At 32.2% G+C, this 22,764-nt stretch overlaps 1 protein-coding gene across 1 annotated transcript in view; it reads right to left on the reverse strand.

Moving 5' to 3' along the window:
- LOC134684867 (uncharacterized) overlaps nucleotides 1-18,914 on the reverse strand; it is a 29,103-nt gene extending 10,189 nt beyond the window's left edge. Inside the window, exons 1-20 of the mRNA XM_063544177.1 lie at nucleotides 18,839-18,914; nucleotides 17,381-17,645; nucleotides 16,478-16,567; nucleotides 15,866-16,038; nucleotides 14,857-14,954; nucleotides 14,353-14,584; nucleotides 13,265-13,387; nucleotides 11,979-12,166; nucleotides 10,740-10,915; nucleotides 8,034-8,287; nucleotides 7,233-7,355; nucleotides 6,567-6,775; nucleotides 5,827-5,983; nucleotides 4,390-4,553; nucleotides 3,919-4,081; nucleotides 3,070-3,383; nucleotides 2,183-2,437; nucleotides 1,606-1,755; nucleotides 969-1,073; nucleotides 451-558 (exon numbers count right to left, since the gene is read on the reverse strand). Coding sequence (XP_063400247.1) covers nucleotides 451-558; nucleotides 969-1,073; nucleotides 1,606-1,755; nucleotides 2,183-2,437; nucleotides 3,070-3,383; nucleotides 3,919-4,081; nucleotides 4,390-4,553; nucleotides 5,827-5,983; nucleotides 6,567-6,775; nucleotides 7,233-7,355; nucleotides 8,034-8,287; nucleotides 10,740-10,915; nucleotides 11,979-12,166; nucleotides 13,265-13,387; nucleotides 14,353-14,584; nucleotides 14,857-14,954; nucleotides 15,866-16,038; nucleotides 16,478-16,567; nucleotides 17,381-17,645; nucleotides 18,839-18,914 — 3,423 coding nt within the window. The remainder of the gene's footprint in view (nucleotides 1-450; nucleotides 559-968; nucleotides 1,074-1,605; nucleotides 1,756-2,182; nucleotides 2,438-3,069; nucleotides 3,384-3,918; nucleotides 4,082-4,389; nucleotides 4,554-5,826; nucleotides 5,984-6,566; nucleotides 6,776-7,232; nucleotides 7,356-8,033; nucleotides 8,288-10,739; nucleotides 10,916-11,978; nucleotides 12,167-13,264; nucleotides 13,388-14,352; nucleotides 14,585-14,856; nucleotides 14,955-15,865; nucleotides 16,039-16,477; nucleotides 16,568-17,380; nucleotides 17,646-18,838) is intronic.
- Nucleotides 18,915-22,764: the final 3,850 nt, after the last annotated feature.

Genomic DNA, 22,764 nt, shown 5'->3' on the forward strand with positions numbered 1-22,764 from the left:
AAAAGTAATCGGGGTTATAAACTCAAACTGAGGAAAATCGCCGTTATACACTCAAACCGAGGGATACTCATCAACTGTAAGAGGAAAACAACGGAACTACAGAAACACTGAACTGCAACAGAAACAATCGCCAATATACATAGAAACGATTTGGTTTTGTGGCTAACCAAACCTTCCGCTTTTATGGTTTTGTTGAAAACACAGCTAAAATGACAACACAACGTGACAGGGACCCAGTACAAATTCACGCAAGAACACCCAGGGCAAAGACGTACATTAATGAATAATATAAAAGTAATTACAAGTATCTCCAATCGTTATATGAGCTAAACTACACATATCTTATCTTCAAATTATGTCGACTGTATAATTATCAGAATGCTAAATATTGATTATATAACCTATAAAGACATTTTATTTGAAACAATAGGTTTTGATTTGTAGACTTACGATGCTGTTTATTTTCCCATCATTGTCTTTGTCGTCATCACAATCGTCTCCAGTATTATCGCCATCAACATCTTCCTGTCCAGAGTTTGGTATTGTACGACAATTATCCTGTTAAAGGACATGCATATCATAAAAATGCACGTTAAAACCAAATTATTGTATAGAAATAATGTTAAATCAATAAACTTTTTTTTTCAGTCATAAAAATAATCCTTAAACTCAACAATTTCTGTGAAAACGCTTCGAGTTATGTTCATAAAATCATTATATAATACATATTAGTGATGCATTTCTCTCAAAGCGAATGTAGGTAATAGGCATTTTTCTAATACCATTGTGACATGGCCTTTATCCATTTCCATAGTTTACACATATCGCATATTATTAGATTTAAAATGTATGTTCATTGTCAATAACAAAAAGGATCATGGTAGTACGGATGAAATATCGTAGGATATATACTAACTTATGAGATTTGTTAAAAAGTACATTGTATATGTATGTTTATGAATACTAACTCGTTTACATCCCCAGTCAGAACATGATAAAGATACATCCGGATGTCCATCTAAATCTGTATCTATTCCACAATGTCTTCCGTTTCCACTATAACCAATTGGACACTAAATAGAATAATACATACAAATTTTTATTCTTTTTCTCCAACTTTACTCATTCACTGTTTGTTGTTCCAATTTTGTAGATAGATTGAGGAAAAGAAGTGAACCATACGAATATTGATAAATCAACAGAATAATTGAATATGTTGAATGAGTATTCATTTTATAAACAACTTGCATATCCGTTGTACCTTGAGGTTGCAATGTGAACATAAGTGACTGTTTATTTTTATTTTCAATGAAAATAACAATATTCATTAATTACCGTTAGTTAACCGTTGAGGGATGCTTAAAATAAGGTTTGTTCGAACTTTCAAAACACCCTTTTCCTTAGTTTTCGTTTCACGTTTCCTTTAAAAACAGTATTGTAGTTATCAAATGGTTATTTTTTCGGAGTTTATCGGATCCTCATATATTTATAGCTTTGTAAAATTCATATATTGTTATTCATTTGCTTAACAAACTGTTATCAATCTTAATATATCATTGACATGGTAGAATACACATTGTTCTTTTTTATCATTAGTGTACATACTTCGCAGTTATACTCTTTTGGCCTAAGATAAGTACATGTTGCAGCCGAGGCACACTTGTGTTGTCCTGTCTGACAATAGTTTGTAGAATAACAGACAATGTTTGGTATACCAGTATAGCCCTCTCCACAGTTTCCACAATAATAGCTCCCCTTTAATAACACAGGATATAGGGATATAATATGTATCAAATGACAAAAGTTCGCATCGGTCACTTATTATTAAACAGACTTTTTCAAATAGATGTCTGATACTGGTGATTGTTCTATACCATACCGAAAGTGACGATAAATTGATAAATGAAAAGACTAGAAGATTTTCCATTAAAGATAATTTCGATTAAAAAATGTAAAGAAAAAGAGAATCTGGAGATATATATCTCTATCAAATCACGGATCTTTTAAAATTTGGAATATACAAACTACTTAACACACACTCACATGTTTGCTTCGGTTTAGTTAATTAAAAAAATAAATAAATAAGTATACAAGTAAAAGAACAAAAAAAAAACTTTGAATATATGTCCTGGATAAGATTTTAATTAAATTCTTTATTTCTTTCTATAAAACATTATCTTACTATAGTATTAATACATGGTGCATTAGAATCACATCCACCATTATCTGTTTGGCATTCGTCAAGGTCATAACACATCTGATCTTGTGTAGGAGAAAGGACTTCATTGTGTAACTCAAACACACGGACGGTATTGTTTATGGACAAGCCATCCTCGTATGTACCACTGTGATATCCTCGTGGACACGCCAAACATTGGTACCCTGGTGCAGTATTTAAGCAGGCAGAGTTATTCCAACAAGGTTTATATAGAGAACACTGTAATAGAAATATTTTAATGTCAAATTAAGTCATAAAAGACAAATACTTACATCCTCAACGATGTCACAGGAAATAGTTTTGACAATCAAAAATAATTGTGATGTTAAAATCCATTTTTTTTTGGTGATTGAAACATTTTATAGTTTTAGTTAAAGCCAATTATTTATAGAAAATACTTGAACTAAGAGAAATGTCATTGAAGGACATGCTTACGATTGCTTGGAAGAATATTTATATAACGAGAAAAAAATGATGAAGCGAAATTTTCAAATTGAAATTATGAAAGTTTTTCATTATTTGTTGCGTGTATTGGAAAGGTTAACATTAAGTATTTTTTTTTTACACAAAAGTGCAAAACAAATTACTAAAGTGCTAAACAATAAATGCTTTATATTTTAAGTGAAGCAGACCTCATGTTTTGCTGTAGGAAAGCGTGATTATCAATAAGTTGGAATATGGATATACTTTGCAAACAGCACTTTAACATTTCGATTTTATTTTCATTTGAACTTATCATAGAAGTTGAAAATGTGTGAAACCATTGATAGGGGGATAATGTAAATAACAGAGCTTTTTTTCTATTTAATATGATGATTTCATGATATACATAAAAATATGTAAGATCTTACCTCATCTATATCTGAACACGTCAAACCATCTCCAATGAAACCTGTTGGGCATCCAAGACACTGGAATCCGCCTGAACCAGTATTGATACATAAATCAAGACTGAAACACGTCTCCTCTACATTACAGGGACAGTCTATATCACTAGTACAACCAAGGCAAGCTCCTGAACCATCGCCGATTGAGTATGTCCCTGATTCGCAAGGGTTGCAACGATCTTTTGATGTTGAACTATAATATCCTGCAGGACAGGGTTTACAGTTGTCCTGTCCGGAAATGTCTTGAAACGTTCCTTCAGTACACAAGCTGCAGAATTCTGTGAATAAAATGGTATTTGATTAAGCATTGTGTCTGTCACATCCTAAAGAAGTAATATTTTATTCATTCCAAAAGCAGTGAAAAGATAGATATGAATTAAAACTTGCTTTGTCACTTTTGCGTAACATTTGTTAGAAATATTCCTCAAGAACATGGATACTTTGAGTTAGTTAAGTGATATGTTTTGTTGTATGCTAATATGAATTGATCACTTTGAAATAAGACTATCAACTTTGCTTTTAATCTTTTAATTGGTTAAGTTATGTATCATTAAGTTTATACATAATATATAGAAAATAAAATCCCCTTCTCACTTTAATTTATCGAATAGCATTAACAAATAAACACAATTTTATCGAGTTAAAAGAACAAAGTACAACCAAATCTAAAGCCCTATATATATCCAATGACATTTGCATAGAACAGACAAACAACTAACCATAAATGCTTCAGCGATATAAAAACCAACAGGCATTCTTTATTTTCAATTCTTTTATATATATAAACATAGATAAATGTAGAATACCACTGACCTACAGTTCCATCTGAATAAGTTCCTGGTTCACAAATGTATCTGCGTCCATCTCTACATGCATAGCCGGATTCGCATGCGGAACACGTATCTGGACAATTCGTGTCAGTGCATTCTACATAGTGATTCTCAGGACATATTGTTGCATATCCATCTTTGCATATCTAAAACAATGTCAGAACTTAAGATATAATGGTGTAGCCAGTACCAAAGTACTGGTCTAAGCTTAAAAATGACAATTTATACTCATAAATTCATACTTCCATCTCTCTATTGAATATTACGGTAAAAATATACTGGTAACATTTTAAGGTGCGTTCAAATGTAACTATAAGGTTAAATTATAACTTATGATTATATGCAATTTTATACTTACAGTGATTTTTCAAATTACGAAATTGAGAATTTAAAAATTATGACTATAAAAGATTCAACAAATTGTTACATTTCTGATGAATATTTTCCCACTTACCCAACCCTTTGGACATGTTACGCATTCAGATGCTGCTCCAAAAGAATGTTCAGTTGGAGACCGATCACATGCAATTGTATGATTTTCACATCTTCCACACATGTGAGCCTCGCTGTCGCCAAGGCAGTAATATGAAGTGTAACATCTCTCACATGACGTGTCAACTACAAATATGAAATTGTTTCGGTATATATGAGAAAGTATATAATAAGTTATCAAAGGTACCAGGATTCAAATTTAGTACTGCAGATGCTCGTTTCGTCTTCATAAGACCCATCAATGACGCTCATATAGCAACTTCATTTAGAATTGTCAAGTAAATAAGCGCATAGTTATTAGTGTCTCTAAAAGAAACTACTGTTTTTTTTTTATCATCGATATTAAAAGCAGAACGTTTTAAAATCATTTTTAATGTGTTCACTAAACATAAGTCTGTCACGTGTAAGTATTAATATCTTATTTATTTGTAAATTGAATGTTTCTTGCGAAAAAATATATATAAGAAGGAAGTAGTCAGCCACCCTTTACTTTTATGTTACTTATAAAATTTAAAAAAAAACAAAGAAATTATATATTTTAAACTCGGGAAATTTCTAAAATTATTTTATACTCGTGAAAGACAGAAAAACAATAGTTACTTCCTTAGTACTACCGGATTCAATCAAATGTTGCAAAATGAAAAAAAAATCTTAGGAATGTTGTTTCTGTTTCATCAATTAAACCAGTTATCCAACATTCAACTGTAACTATCTTAGCTCATCTTGCGTTTGCTATCATGATTATATTGATAATTAAACGTGTTTTATCACTCTAAACTGTATTCTCTTAATCAATTACTGCTTTTTTACAATGTCGTTCTCAGTTTCTCTTAGACTTATGAGTTTTGATATCGCTTTGATATTTTTTCCCTCTCTTTTATACAACTGTAAAAACCACATTTTGACGCTGCTTTCCAAATTTTAAAGTTATTTGTTTAAAAGTTGAACATTGGTAGCTGCACTGTGATGCCTTCATCTAGATCTATCATTTGTGTCGTCATCCATGTAAAATGTTCTCACAAATTAGGTTTAATTCAGAGGGATTTCAATAAGAGTGCATCAGAATTATATGAAATAAAAGTACGTACTTCAGTGGTGAATTCTTGATAAAATAAAAAAAATCTTATATGAAGCATGATTGTTATTTCATAGACAAAAACTAATGGTTATTTATAATTATCTGGAAAATGGTTCGAAATTTTTGGGCATTTTGACCCTTTGACGGTTGGATTTATTACAGATTTCTGGTTATTGTTCCTTGACTTTACAAACTTATGATCGAAGTAAAACAAGAAAAACAAAAACCCTCTAGTTCAGATCGATGGATCAAACGATGCGGTTTAACAGTAAAGAAAACCAACATTATTAGATCATTATATATTTAAACATAAACACATACAATGGTATTGTTCGGCTTGTGTGCATCCTGAAAGTTCCAGTCTTAGCGCTGCACTTCCTGTCCAGTTTCGGGGATTAATTCTTATATACTGTCCGAGAATAGGCGGTGACAAAACTAATGTCTTGACAGTATTTTGGTCATTGTTTCCAAGAAAGATCTGAAATTAATCCAAATCGAAACGGTTTCAAATATATGTGGGTGCCTATGCAATAATATCATTGCTATATAATAACTAATAAACGGAATAACTAGAAGAACACAATTTTATGTCTGCATAAAAATATACAACGAGTTTTAATGGATTATACCGACAAGCTTATTTCCGAAGTTACATTCATTATAGATAACCATTAAATTTTAATTCTAGCAATACCATCCATTCAGCTCCTCCAAATAAAAAAGAACCTGTTTAATTTAGCCGCATTGTTGCACCTGTCCGAAGACCGGAACCTCCCGAGCCTTTGTTTCAGTTTTTTTTTTGTTATTTTTCATTTCATATGAATGTTTTGTAGTTTATTGTGTCGTCCCTCGTGTCCATTTCGCTAAATTAGTGTACATTATTGTTTTGGAGCACACTGAAGCCCACTTCTGAATTTAGGATATTATCGTAGCGTTAAAGACCCCTAGTCAGCATTATGCTGGTTTTTGCTTTTTGAATGGAATATTGTCATTTTGATCCTTTCCTTTTTTTTCGATTTTAAACAGATTTAATTTAAATAAGAAATGAAAACCATACGTACATATTCCCCAGAATAATCATGGTACAAAGTCCACACAGAACCATCATTAGAAAAGGTAATCTGAAATGATTTTACCCAGTTCGGTTCATCTTGTTGACCTTGTAAATGGACTTTGGTAATTTTAAACGCATCTTCCAAATTGACTTGAATGTATGGGGTCATATCCGTATCATCAGCTACCCAACCGCCAGTCAATGGTCCATATATAGCTAGATATATAAAGTGATGAAATGCAATTGTGCAGCGGTATATTTTGCATATATAAAGTACCTCTTAGCAATATGATCTTATAACTAATTTCAATGTGACTGCATGCTATCCATATATGAATGATAAAGAACAGTCAAATTTAAGAATGTCAAACCTATGAAACGTCTAAATTGTAGGTCAGTATTATGTAAAGACAAGTTTTTTTGTTTTTTTTTAGAAAAATGAAGATTTATATTAATTTTTTTTACTCAGATCACTGGTTAAAAAATAAAGATCATAATGCATAATGTTGATTTTATAGTTTATCATTGTTGAATACACGATTAAAGAAAGTAAAAAACCTAAACATTTGAAATAAAAGTTTTTTAAAAGATTTTTGATGATATTAACAGGATAGCAACCAGAATATTTAAATGAGAGTGTTTAAAGTGAAGCTGTCAATAAAATAACTCTTACGTGCTGAAGCATTTAGCCAAAGGCGACCTCTTTCTGGCTGCGAAAGGTAATTTCGAGATGAAGATGCAGTGATAAGTTCATCCCGAACAATTCCATTTGATAATCCAATGTCATCCAAACATTCTATATTAAACAAACGTATATTACAAGTTTCAATTACTAGTCGGAAATATACAGTTGATTCAATTATCAGTTTAACAGTTAATCAGGTTAAAAGCCAAAAACATTTAAAATTATGTTACATTTTAAATCATTCTTATCTTGAAATAACACGTACCCTTACCAGTTCTCATATTATTCTTTAGTTTATGTTTTATCATGTGAACTATTGTTTGTCTGTTTGTCTTTATCCATTTTTAGCCATGTCGTTGTCAGTTTATTTTCTATTCATGAGTGTCGCGAAATACTCTGGTATCTTTCGTCCCTCTTTTACATTTCAATGCAACACATTATTGTGGTTCTTGTCCAAAGTCAAGAACTTCGTCAGTAGTTTTCGTTTATTACATGTAATGTTGGTGTTGTACATGTTTGGTTTTTAATAACTGTATAATGAACTAGGAAACACAAAGGGGAAAACCCAAAGTCGTTTGCCTTTAAAAAATTGCAAATATAAGGTTTTTACTACAAAAATGTTAGGATAAGAAAATATTTTAAAATAAGGTAATTTGAACTGTTATTATCTAAATGCAATTGATTGATCTAATAAAGACAACAAGCGCGTATGTCGTACTAGCGAACAAGCTTTATATCTATATTGAGTTTTTATTCATATGATAGTCATTGCATTTTATTTATACTTACGGAAATCAACAGTCCAATATCCTGGCACTCTGAGATAAAACTCTCCAGTTGTGTTATTAACGCTGAATGTAAAGTTGGTTCTTTCAAACTGTTCGTTGAGGAGACACGTATTACTGATATTTACTGTGATATTGATGGCACTACCTCGAGGTGGGATACCTTCATCAATAACTGCCAATGTTACTGTCAGCTCTGTGGTGGCGTTATATATTTCTCTTCTGATATCCAACGATTCATCATAGTTTATGACTGGACTGATTGAAATGAACATAACATAATTGATATTAAGCAGTAAACAATCAATTGTATATACTGAGTTTTAGTGATGGCAACCCTCCTTCCCCTTTTCAGTAATTCATTTACACTGCATTTGTCTCTAGTATTTTTCGCTTATCCTAGATACGTATTTGTGGTAATTTAATTATTTGATGATAGTGACATGCCTTTGATAATCACAGACAGTTTGATAGATACAGCACCGTGATATTCAAGATCTATACGACCAAAAGGTCTAAATATTGAAAAATAACCATGAATATCAAATATATGGTGTTTTTTGTTATGTTCTTCATTTTTCTCATCACTTATCGTCCGTCGTCGTCGTCCGTCGTAAGCTTTTACAAAAATATTATCCTCCGAAACTACAGAGCCAAATTAAACCAAACTTGGCCACAATCATCATTGGGGTATATAGTTTAAAAATGTGTGGCGTGACCCGGCCAACCAACCAAGCTGGCCGCCACAGCTAAAAATAGAACATAGGGGTAAAATACAGTTTTTGGCTTATAACTGAAAAACTTCAGCATTAAAAGCAAATCTGACATGGGGTTAAATTGTTTATCAGGTCAAGATCTATTTGCCCTGAAATTTTCAGATGAATCGAACAATCCGTTGCTGGGTTGCTGCCCCTGAATTGGTAATTTTAAGGAAATTTTGTCCGTTTTCACTTATTATCTTGAAAATTATTACAGTTGGAGATAAACTGTAAACAGCAATAATATTCAGCAAAGTAAGATCTACAAGTAAGTCAACATGATCAAAATCGTCAGTTGATCCCTTAAATTTTGTAATCTTTTACAAAAATCTTCTTCTCTGAAACTACTTGACCAAATTTAAGGGTATCTAGTTTAAAAAATGTGTCCGATGACCAGGCCAACCAACCAAGATGGCCGGTATAGCTCAAAATAGAACATAGGAGTAAAATGTAGATTTAGCTTATAACTCTGAAACCAAAGCATTTAAAGCAAATTAAACGAGGGGTTAGCTTGTTTATTTAGTAAATATCTATCTGCCCTGAAATTTTCAGATGAATTTGACAACTGGTTGTTGGGTTGCTGCCCCCACATTGGTAATTTTTAAAGAAATTTATCTGTTTGGAAGTGGCAAGAATGATCAGTAAATTATAATCTACAAAAAAATCACCATCACCAAAACATAATTTTGTCATGAATCCATCTGTTTCCTTTGTTTAATGAGCACATACACCAAGGTGAGCACCACAGGCTCTTAAGAGCCTCTAGTTTATATATTAACTGTTTGCCAGTGTTCGAATTATTCGAAATACTAAGGATTTTCTCATCCCAGGCATAGATTTCCTTAGCCGCGGTTGGCAAACGCACGTCTGGTATATCAAATTATAAGTCTGGTACCTTTGATAATTATATATACCACTGGATCGATGTTAGTGCTGGTAGACGTTTTGTCATCGATGGTATCACCAACCCAGTAGTTAACAATTCGGGGTTTCAATTATATGGTTATCTTTATAAATCAACTGTTTGTAAAAGTAAGCATTATTCGGTTTACTAACGATTTTCCAATCCCATGTATAGATTACTAAAGCCATATTTGGGACATTTTTGGGGTAATTTTAGGCCTTCAAGGCTCATCAACTTTATACTTGTTTTGCTTTCTATCTTTTATGTGTTGATCGTCCCTGATGAGTCTTATGTAGTCGAAACGCGCGTCTGATGTATCAAACTATAAGCATGGTATAGTATACTGTAAGGTGTAGCAGTAGTTTATCTATGTTCACAACTCACATGACCGTTTCTAATACACATAGATACAAAAAAAAAGATAATTGTAAACCAAAAACGAAGCATGACCCAAGGCAAGTTCGAAAATGCTCAACATGGATCATCCGTAACGAGAATATGTGTAAAGTGCAGTTGGTGTTGGTGGAAAGTCTTTACAATTGTCTTCAACGTTTCTAGATTTCAGCGATTGAGAGAATGCAAATACATTCGGCTTTTGATGAAGACCGAGGGTTGAACTTGTTGATTTTATTTTTTATTGTTATTTGCTTGCTGTCTCATAGCCGAATAAAGAATATTCCTTAATAAAGATGTTTGCTACTTAGAATTGGACGTATAGGAAATAAGGAATTAAAAAATCAGACAAAAATTAAGGGTTCATGTGCTTGTTAATATGAGCAATCAAGAATTTGGCGTGAAATGATAATCTCTAGAATTTTCTTACATTTAACATTGGCACTTTTTTTTTAAAGTTTGAAAAAACAAGGTTTTTGTTAGGTTTCAAATATGGCTTTTAAAACAACATGTTAATTGTGAAAAGAAAAGCAGGGGTTAGCTGGCAAGATTGTATTAGCTGTACATAGATAAAAACAGAGGACTCCGAATATTTGACAAAGAAAACACAAACACAAGAGGATCAAACATCCTTAATGGTAGAGTTAATAATCACCTTTCAGCATGTACCAATGACACGTAGAAGAAGAATTGTCCATTAACACCACTGTCCAGATCAGAACTATTTACAGTCAAAAGAGGAGGAATCTGTAGGAGAGGTTGTGGTGTAATAAATACGTCCTCTGTAAGTGATAGTAATGGACAATGATCATTGAAGTCTGTAACAACAATCTGAAACCAGTTAGAAATAAAGATATAACGACATACATTCATATTATTGTCTATTTCTATCATTTCTAAGCATTAATGACATTATAGTTCTGTTGGATCTGTTCCTTTACTTTTGATTTAATTACAAAATGTTAAGCTTAATTGCCTATAATTGACCTGACATCGTCTAGCTTAGTTGATCTAGAAAAAAAACCTTGTTGTCTGGTATCATTGTGCATGTCATACTTTGTTTATACGCAAACTCGAGAAAAAAAAATGACCATGAGCAAATTAAAACAAACAAGCACACATTTTTATACAGGAATTTGAGTTGTTGACGTGCTGCGTTATTTTTCTTATACACCAAAACAGGGACGTGGTTAATTCAAATTTAATCATTGTGTTAATACGCAACTCCTTCATAACAGCCTGACAGTACTCAACAAAACTTACACATTTATTACATGACGCAATTTGCATCTGTGTTTGTGTTCGTCTGAGGGATTGTTGAGGTTTTCGTGCACAAAAAAAACAAAAAAAAAACACGGACTCTTTCGTTTCAGCTTATTTGTTATGGAATGACTCAACTATTTTGTGGTTTCACGCTTTATATTGGATAAAGTCATTTATGTCTATTTAATGTAAACATTACGTTATACATGTACTCATGTGATCAGTTAATTCTTTTTACAATGTTGAAAGTTCTAAACTTTTTATCTTTCCTATATTTCGAGTATCCCATAACATGTATTTAGTATTCCAGAAAAAGACTATGATTCAAATTCGAAATCGATTCGTCTCATATAATAAAAACTTAAACACTAAATATTGGTATCCCCCCTAAAATTAATACAATTTTAGTAGATGCTTAAACTGGTCGAATATTTCAATACATTGTTGTCTAATTTAAGTCTTGTTTCTATCTTCTGTAACTTTCATTGAAAGACTGTTTCAGTGTACGGTTGTTTAAGCTAAATTCACCTCTTCACACTCTAAATATTAGTTTGATTGATTATTGGTTAAAGGGTGAGGAATTAACGACCGATTACCATATTGTGGTTTCCAAATCTATAAAGTGTTTTACCTTTACAACTAAGGAACCCTCGAGATTTGATCCCTGGTCTATTAAATCCATTTCCAAAATGTATTCTGTGGCTACTTCAAAGTCTAAGACAGCACTTATTGCAAGTAAAACGGTTGATGTAGATATTGTAAACGACTGTGATCCAGGTGTATTTGGCTCTGGTAAGAGAACATTAGTTCCTGAACATTCTGCAATGAAAAGTATGATACATGCCTGTATTGACTTATAGTAGGAATTACTTCTACATGCAGCCCAAAGTTAAAATAAAAAGTAAAAAAAAAAAAAAAAAAAAAGAGTAATAAATTTCAGTCACTACCACTTTCAACTTAATAAAGTTAATTATCTACATTTGTTTGTCTTATTCAATTTGAAAAAAAAAACGGTAATCTTAAAACAATAATTCATATTTTTTAAGAGAACAATACAACATTAAGGAGATGCAGCATGCTTTGCGTCGATATGATTTAGACAGCTATTCATCAATACAAAAGCAAAGATCTGAAAAAATTAGAGATCACTATATGGCTTTTAAAACCCATACTGTCAAGTAAGGTATTATAATCCTAGGGAAGGCATCATATGAAACCAATAGAAAAACTAAAACAAAACCAGTCTAATTGATTCTACATCTTACGATTTCTCAGGATCGAAATCTGGTGCAACATAAATGTTTTCAACTTATAATGAATACCCCTTTGTGATCTATGAGGGATGCATGAATTTTCTATTTCATATTTTATAGATGCCACACACTTTGTTTGATTGATTGGGATTTCAATTATATTTACTCGTGTATTTTTTGCTGACTCATAATTCTTAACTGAACATCGATTAACTACTCTGTCATCTAATATCAGAATGAAATACTATTATAGGCAGTTAAGGATGTCGGCTTGTCATGTTTTGGAATTTTTGTCAGATTTTCGGAATCCTCTAGTTTTATCCATTTGAATGCTTAAAAAAAATTTCCCCATGAACCCCCATTTTTCTTTTTATAAATCTTTTACATGTATAATAATAAGTCATTTGTAAAAGTCTTATAAAATTTTATTTATTTTTTAATAGTATTTGAGAACTTTAACTGGTCAATGATAAAGCTATGAAAAATCAAGAGAGAACATTTTCCCGCCAAAATTCCAATGGCTTATATCTCGAAAACAAGCATATTGACCCCTATATTTTTTTTTGCTTTTTTGATTCCTCAATTTATTCCCTATCAGTACATACTAGTTTTATGAAAAGTTATTTATTTTGAAACTGAGCAGCGAACATCCTTAAGCGCTTACCTACAAATGACATATTGGTACCATACAGATCAATGTACGAATATATTGGCGGAGCAGTTGTAGTTCCTAGATTCGTATTTGCGGTAGTGTCATCTTTTAAAGTGAAATGCCTTGCTTCATTCCCTAAAATCAATACAAGAATATGAGTAAGCGAATGAAATATCCTGTAAAAGCCTGCTTACCACAATGTAAAAATTTCTGATCAGTTGATTTCTAAGTTTGTGTTTTATCAATAAGTGTTTAGTTAAACGTTATGTAGACCTTTGTCCATATTTGTTTGTGACGTTTTATAGTATCAATGACATATATTAATTCAGTAAAAAAAAATGGAAAATGATATATGTTACAAATATGAAACAAATATACTTTTTACAAATTAGTTCTCATGTGGCAATGATCAAGGTGGATCGGGACTATTTGACTGCGCATAATATTAGGCATGAATTACCATACACACGAAATGTTTGTATCGGTAATTCACTTTTATTTTTTTTTATATTTTGATCACTAGAAAAAATATAATCGTTATTATGTGTATCTGTGAAAGACTCAAAATGACATTTCACCCAATTTCACCATTTTCCAGCAAAATTTTGTTTTTTTTGGAGAAAATTTTTTTTTCGCTATCGGTGACTTATGTTTTTTTATTTGCTCATTATTTGATGCTATATTTCAGCTTTTTATATAACATTTTGGGACCAAATGTCACAGAACGTTTTTTTTATATTCCGATAAAAATATGTCAACACCTCTATTTTCCCTATCATTTTATTGAAAACAGTCTCTTTTACGTACCACGTTTAAAGTAATACTTTGAGCTTAAATGGACCGGGACCCCGTATTGTTTTCGAACAATTTGATTCACTCTCTATAAAGATGAAAATAACATACAATACGGCACTTCTGGTAGAAATTTTGAATAGACCCGGCCCGAGTCACCTTAAATATCATTGTATTGTAGAAAAATCCTTTTTTATAATGCTAAATTGCGTCAATAATCCATATATTTGACAATTGTTTAACAAAAAGTAAATTTATTTAGATATGACAGAGTAATTTTAATTTAACCGAAAAAAATATGAATTTACCTGCAAGAAGATTTACCGAGAACGCTGGTCCTACTTCGAAAACATCCCACAAAGGAAACGTTCCCACTATTCCATTGACGTTAAGATTTTCCAATGCAGAAAATTTGTAATGAAAAGGAGGAATATCATTTTCATGAACGGAGAGATAAACATCCTCTAAATGAATCAGTAATTCTGAAGAGCAAGCCATTCTTTCAACATGAAATATCTCAAATAGGTATGTTTCTCCCATCTAAAATGAAATAAAATACCTTGTCTATTTTTAAAAGTGTCTAACAAAACATATTAGGCTAAGAAAATAAAGTCAAAGACTATTACAAATAAAATAACAATCTAAAAACTGTACAAAGATTTTGTATTTGATATCTTTACAATAACGTTGCTATAACAATTATCTGATATAGTGCAAAATAGACATTTGTGTGTTCTGTTATCACAAATACTATTATTGACCTCAATTGTAAGAAATTTCTATCAATGCATTTAAAAATTTAGTTATCATACCTCTAAAGTCAAACTGACTGTGGATGCTGCTTTAGAAGACATACCAGTGCATTCACCGTTGACAATAATGCCCTCTTGTGGTATAATTAGTCCACCGCCTATTAATATAAAAATCATTTATATAGTACTTTAATCCCAACTCACATTGATTTTCTCATTGTTTTATCAGGTGTGGTGTATGTGCTGTATACCAAATATTATAATGTTATACACGGCTTAATGTGAAAGAAGTAGACGATAATATTAGAATGGAAAGCACCAAAAATACCAAAAAGACAAAAAGTGAAAACTTTTAGAAAAAAGAAGAAACAGTTTCACTGGAGCTCAAATGTTACTTTAAGCAACTTTTTAGGGGGGCTCTTGATAATATCCAAATGAAAATGACCAGTTTAAAAGCACATTACTTCTTTGGAATGTATCTTAATAATATATTCAACCAGATATAATAAGATTGGTAACTCTGTTGATTGGCCATATAATACTATATTACTTATAAAATTACATTCCGCTTTCTCAGATTTAACCTCTGTTTCACGTACTGTCATGAAGATTTTGTTTACTTTTCTCATTTATAAATCATTTCGAATAAATTGTAAAACGTTTTGCTGTGGATTCATCATTATTCGTTGAATACGAATGTTCGTGGGTTTTTCGGGTACAGGTGAACCACAAATTCAAATGTTCAACGAATTACAAATTTTCTATATGCGTTGTATGCAGAGATTGTCAAACCCTCGAAATCAAATATCCACGAAAAGTTTTTCTCAATTCACGAAAATTCATGCTAACGAAAATAAATTATCCACAGTACTACATTTGTTTTAAAACCAAATATTAATTGACAACTAACTATACTTTGTCATTAAGTTGATTATGTATGTGAAGACAATGTAGAAATTAACCTTTCATAGCATTCTTGAATATTAATCCGAAAGTTCCAAACTGTTAACCATTTGGATCTAAATAACTGTTTAAATATTGGACATAGTGCATGCAGTGCATAACATACCCTTTGCATTAGCAAGATCGACCATTTGACAACCAATGCTCGCTGACGATCTATCATCCACCAATTCTATAACTAATTGTTTGTTAATGAATAACCACAATTCCTCTCCACCTCCGATTGTAATTTTCTCTGTTCCTAAATATTTCAGCCCAGTTCGAATAGCAAATGTGAATCTAAAGGTTAGACGGTATATTAAGTATGAACAATGGTTTGCAAAGAAGGCAACTGCCAACAAATTGAGGATAAACATCGACAACATAATATTTTATTTATCAAGTTATGTACCCTTGTGTGTTTTAAATTACATACAATGATTACAATAATTTTTGCTATAACAATGAAATAATAATAAAATTTAACACCACACAGCACAATAGATGTGAGAAAAAGTTAGAAAGAATAGCATTTATTTCAGTTTTAATTTAATGTCAGTACAAAACTATTTTTAAAGACAATCTTTACATACAAGTGCAAACACATAATACTGCTACCGAGCTTGCTAACTTTCAGAATAATGCTTTTGTAGTAAATGAAATGTCGTTTTCTGTAGTATTTAAAATGATACGGAGAAAAGTCATCAATGGAAAAAATGCATGTCTATAAAAAACTTACACAAAATTATGTAAACCTCCCGAACAGTCTGTCTGACCTTCCGATCCATAGCCAGAGTCATCAACTGGATAAAATGAGTCTGACGAAAATCTACAAATTTAAAAAAAAAATATTTATGTTTTGTATTTTCCAAAATACTTTTTTATATATAACAACATTAACAGATGTATAACAATATTATATGCATTTAAACATTATGAAATCACAGTGTTTTTGTTTTTCAATTTATTCTTTACGTTATGGTTAATGATAATGCAAATGATTATACCACTACACATACATTTCTATTTCTAATATTCCTTCATGGTTAGAAAATACAAAGAATACCGTTTCAAACTTTTTTATGTTCTTTTTCATGGAAATTGACTTCTGATAAAAAAAAAAAATGTCACAATAAAACGACACTTTTTTGTGGCGTTGAAACATTCGTGTGACGCACATGTTAAAATTCTATGGAATTGTCCTAGCGTATTGTTGTAAATTCATTGGAGGTGTCCGTTGATATTCTATGATTTACATGTTGAAATTTACTATTTATTTAAGTAATTCTCTGTCATGACTGTTCTTCCGATTATTTGTACTGTATGCCTGTCACGTGATGTTGTCATTTTACCAGTATTTTTTAAAATTGCAATATAAGCGGCAGGTATGGCAAACCATTAACCAGGTTCTTTACCTAGTCAGGATAAAGGTATTTGTTATAAAATAAGCCGTTTCTATATATGTTGGCTTTTTTTTTGTTGAATATCAATATTTCTGATTCTTTTTTTTGTTCTAACAGTTGATGTGTCTCTTTTGGTTTTGGTTTTCGACCCTGATTTGATTTTGCTTAATCGATTTATGACTATCGAACAGCGGTATACTACTACTGCGTTGATTAAGATATATATCTCCAAAACATACTTGTAAATAGTTGAAGAAGTGATACTTGTATCATGTTGCAACAATATTTTATCAAACTTCACATAGCTTGATGTTGTTGATCGGAACCAGTCTGAAAATGTGTCACTTGTAGGGTTATCAGAAATGGCCAACCAGGAGCCCAGCGGGCTGGTCATGTGATATGGACTTCGTGATAGTAAACCACTTGCACTAGAAAAATCGTCATTTCCAGCGCTGAAGTCGTAGTAAGTAACATTTAGGAGTATATCTGTAGCACCGTTTGAACCTGAAAAATATAAAATGACACAATTTACTTTTATGGAAAATAATGCAAAATTGACAAAAACAAAATTTACCAAATATTCCAGACGTATAATTTTGTATATGAATGAAAAAAGTGCATTTTGTCTACAAAAAAACTTATTAGTGACGCTCATATAGAACAAATAAAAGGCAAAATAAAGTACGACGCTGAACAGCATTAAGAACCCGAAATTTTGAAATGTTTCAATACACCAAACACTTTCCCGCGCAGACAGCCAGAGAAGCAAAAGAATTCCTACCACGCAAATTAAAAGTCTATTGCATATCTAATATAAGATTTATGATAATAAATAAATAATTGACAAGTAAGACCAGAACACCTATCCTGGAGGAGAAACATATAGATCAAATCTCAACGTATAACATTACATGTACCAAAACGCGAACAATTTAAAGCAACCAAAACAAACTGATAACAACGAACTAGACAGACGATTACTTCTAAAAAAAAACCGGGGCATAATACAGGTAACTCTTGTCTTATTGCTGATTGGATGCGTTTGGTAAGTTCCAACTAGCAACATTCCAGCAGCACCTGCATACGGGGTATATATCTCCCAATTGATACGATATTCCCGTGCTTGCATTTCCTATCATGATTTTCTTGATAGAGGGTTGGTGCTCACAAGGAAGCTATTAAACCAAGAGTTCCAAATGGTGAAGTTGAAATAATCCCTTCGTAAATTTTACGGACGCCATCACGAGTTGGTTGACCGTTATGGAATAACCGTTTCACAAATGATATCGGATATGTTCCTTACGTCGTAACTACAATCCCCTTCCCTTTCATGAATGTGACCTACCGAATTAGACTATTTACCGGATTTGTTATCACATAAGCAACAGGACGGGTGCCGCATGTGAAGCAGGATCTGCTTACCCTTCCGGAGCACCTGAGATCACCCCTAGTTTTTTGGTGGGGTTCGTGTTGTTTATTCTTTGGTTTTCTATGTTGTGTCGTGTGTGCTGTTGTTTGTTTGTCTTTTTCATTTTTAGCCATGGCGTTGTCAGTTTGTTTTAGATTTATGAGTTTGACTGTCCCTTTGGTATCTTTCGTCCCTCTTTTTCAACAAAAGAGCCATTGCGGCAGAAGCGATCAGTTGACTGCAATATGAGTAAAAAGAATAACATTTATAGTCTATCTTATATGTATACCTCCAGTTGAAGACGTGGCTGGTGTGTATACAAATACTGGAATACTATTTGCACTCGTATAATCATCCACCCGCATCTTTATATCACATTCATATGTTGTTAATGGTAAGAGTCCATCAACATCTGTAAACGTGACTTCCGCTGAGTGGTAGGACACAGTGTAGCAGTTGCTCAAATCGCCTGATGTTCTTAAACAAGATCGTGTACAACCAGTATTACTGACGTCGCCATTCGGTAACAAACAACTTACCGCACAGTCAGCAGCTGGTATAGGAGTCTTGTCAACAATAACTGGTACACACGAATTGTGACATTTGACTGCGTCCGTTGCAGTATCAAAATATAGACATCCTGGATCAACGCAATCTGTCCCTTGGTAAAAAGTTGCATAACAGTACGGTGGTAGACCAACTGTCACACGAACAATTTTCTGTAGTGTACTTGCTGTTGTGCTTGTACATGTTACTATATAGTCCCTTAAATGAGAACAAGAAAAGAAGTACTATTTATTGATATTTTTCGTGGGTTCCAATTTTTGTGGATTAGAGAAAACTTTTTCGTGGATATTTGATTTTGTGGTGTTGCCAAAGTCTGCATACCTTCTTATTGAAAATTTGTTTTTCATTGTCCATTATAATTTGTGGTTTCCGTGTAATCACGAAATTCTGGAAAATCTTTGTTAAACGGATACTAATCAATCCACAGTATTTGTGAGGACTTTACTTAGAAATTTCAATTTGCCTGAAGACAATTGTTTTTGTTACGCCAGGATTGGAAAGGCTTTTATTTTAGCAAAACCTTTCGAAATTTTTGGTCTTCAGAGTACTTTTACATTGAGCTTTTAAAGTATTTTGATTCAGACGTCTCAGATGAATGTTTTCGAAACGAAACGCGCGCGTCAAACGTACACATTGTTGAATAATGATATCTAGGATGAGTTTATGATAAATTAATGTATTTGCAAACATATAGAAATTTTGGGTCCTTATAGCTTTTCTTCTCCTAATTATATAAGTGCTTTGTGAGCGAAACGCGCGAATTGTACATAATTCTAATTCTAATAAATATGATGAGTTTATTACCATCCACTGGTGGAGGTTTTCTGTAAATCATCGGTTTCGGAAATTTGGTCCTCAATGCTGCATTGAATGAAAGAACCTTAAAATATTTATAGGTTATAGATCTCCTTATTTGAGATATTTGATTAAAAAAAATGGCGAGAAAAAGGCTGACTCGGACTTTTACATTATATTTGCATTGATATTATTTCAGTCTCAAATCAGAAGAAAAGAAATATAGAATCTGCTAATATTTTGTAAATGACCTTTTTTGAGCTTTTGAAGTCTAATAGTAAAAGAAAAATGGGTGTTATGGGGCAGAATATTTAAATCTGTATTGTAGGGGAAAAACCAATGAGCACGAATATCTGACACACAATTCGAAAACTCACCTAGCACCTTCGTAAGTTATGAACATGACTTTATAAATTATTTGTTCAATCTTTGTAGAGCTGTTTATCGATTAAAATGACCGTTTCAGCTCACAACTTGTTTACTAGAAAACGTTTTAAAGGCTTAGACATAGATCTATAGAATGCATTAACACCAAAGAAGAGTTCTGTGTTTCTTAAACATACCATACTTCTTCTGTGTATGCACTTGCTTCTGCCAAAGAGCTTGTTGAATTGTCTCCGAATATTTCGAATAAATATATAGGTCTTGTCCATTCTATTGTCATACTTGTACTCGACGCAGCAGACCCATTAATATTTTCAGCACCTTAACAAACATAAAATTTCAAGGTACAAACATTTAAATGAATTGCCGGAAATTTAGTGACAACAATTGTAGCGGACTTAGGTTGTTAGTTGACGTTGAGGTTTTTTTTAAATATTTTTTCGAGCATTTTATTCCTGGTATTGCAAATGACCGTTGTAAACAGTACATGTCATTCTGTTTATAATTTACATGCTCAATGAATTTTTTGACCATCCTTTAAGAAAGTGAGTTTTTTTGTTGTTGTTTGTCAAATCAGATATTTGTTATTGTTTTTCATCAGATATGCTTATCATGTAAATGTATAACAAAAATATAGTTTTCGTCAGGAGTAATCATGATAATATTTTAATATTGAAACGTTTCTGATGTTGGTCGTGCTGTAAGAAGTATAATTGTGACGTCATCTAATTAAGTCATGGCGTCATTACCATTGTAAACAAAGAATGGTATCATCAAGTAACGTTTTTTTCAAGTCAAAGAATAATTAATATTAAATTGTTAGTGTGACTTCCTATATTTTACTAGACTGAAAAATATATTTACTCAAAGTCTCATGACAAACGAGACCAGAAGAAATAAAGATCATACTGCGTAAATGCGGGAAAATAAAAAAGTTAAAATAAAAAGTTTAACGATTTTGAGTCCATAAGTAGATTGATTATTTTTTTATTGATTTTTCTTCTGTATTTTGGTCCCAATATTAATATTTTTTGTTAATTATCCTCTATAACACCTACGTTAGATACTGTTATACACATGTATATTATAACGACCTTTTTAAAAACCTACTGCATTGAAACAGTGTTCTGTCTTGCTTCTCATAATATAATGGATCTGCAGCTTTTGCAATAGAAAACCAAACGCCAGCTACATCTATTGGACTTGTACATTGTGTTTCTGATGATACAGCACCGATCGCATTGAAAATACTCCCTGTTGTACTGCATTCACACCCTAGTGGATTGTTGTCAAGATTTCTATTAAAATGAAAAAAATGGATTAAGTGTTGCTGTTGATAATAAAGTCACATTTAGCACTATTGGAAAGTGACCATTCTCAGATGTTACGACTTTAATTTCAAATGAAAAGACGAGACAATGTAAAAAATTTGAAAAATAACATTAAAAACCAAACGATGAAGTCACTACGATCAATACGAGTATGTGCCAACCACTCATTTATCAAATAGATACACTTTAAACATACATATTCAAATGCAAGGGGCACTAAAAGAGGGACGAAAGATACCAGAGTGACAGTCAAACTCATAGATGGCAAATAAACTGACAACGCCATGGCTAAAAATAAAAAGCCTAAAGACAAATACTAGTACAGAAGACACAACATAGAAAACTATAGACTAAGCAACACGAACCGCACCAAAAACTTTGGGTGATCTCGGGTGCTCCGGAACGGTAAGCATATCATGCTCCACATGTGGCACCCGTCGTGCTGTGTTGCTTAGTATGTTATAACAAATCCGGTAAATAGTCTAATTCGGTAGGTCACATTCGTGAAAAGGGAAAGGGTATTGTAGTTACGGCATACGTAAATAAGGCAACAGTAGTATACCGCTGTTCAAAACTGGTAAATCTATGGACAAAAAACAAAATTGGGGTAACAAACTAAAACTGAGGGAAACGTATCCGATATCATCTGCGAAACAGTTATTCCATAACGGTCAACCAACTCGTGATGGCGTCCGTAAAATGTACGAAGGGATGATTTCAACTTCACCATTTGTAACTCTTGGTTTAATAGCTTCCTTGTGAGTAGCAATCATCTATCAAGGAAATCATGATAGGAAATACAATCCCGGCAATATCGTATCAATTGGGATATACACTCCGTATAATTCATGTTCACCGATTTTACTAAAAATTCTCAATACTAAAACGTTTATCCAAATAAAACACGTCTAAAATATACAACGTCCGACGTATAACTTGAAATAGTGTATCTGCATTTCGTGTGGATTTTAGTCTAAAAGCCATCTATTCAACAAACGAGGTGACATACCGAAGACTGTCGATAGTCATATTACCCGATATAAACATAATAAGATTGAGAATGGAAAAGGGGAATATGTCAAAGTGACAACAACCCGATCAAAGAGTAGACAACAACAGAAGGTCACCAATGGGTCTT

The sequence above is a fragment of the Mytilus trossulus genome, chromosome 9 (genome assembly GCF_036588685.1).
Source record: "Mytilus trossulus isolate FHL-02 chromosome 9, PNRI_Mtr1.1.1.hap1, whole genome shotgun sequence".
Lineage (NCBI taxonomy): Eukaryota > Metazoa > Mollusca > Bivalvia > Mytilida > Mytilidae > Mytilus > Mytilus trossulus.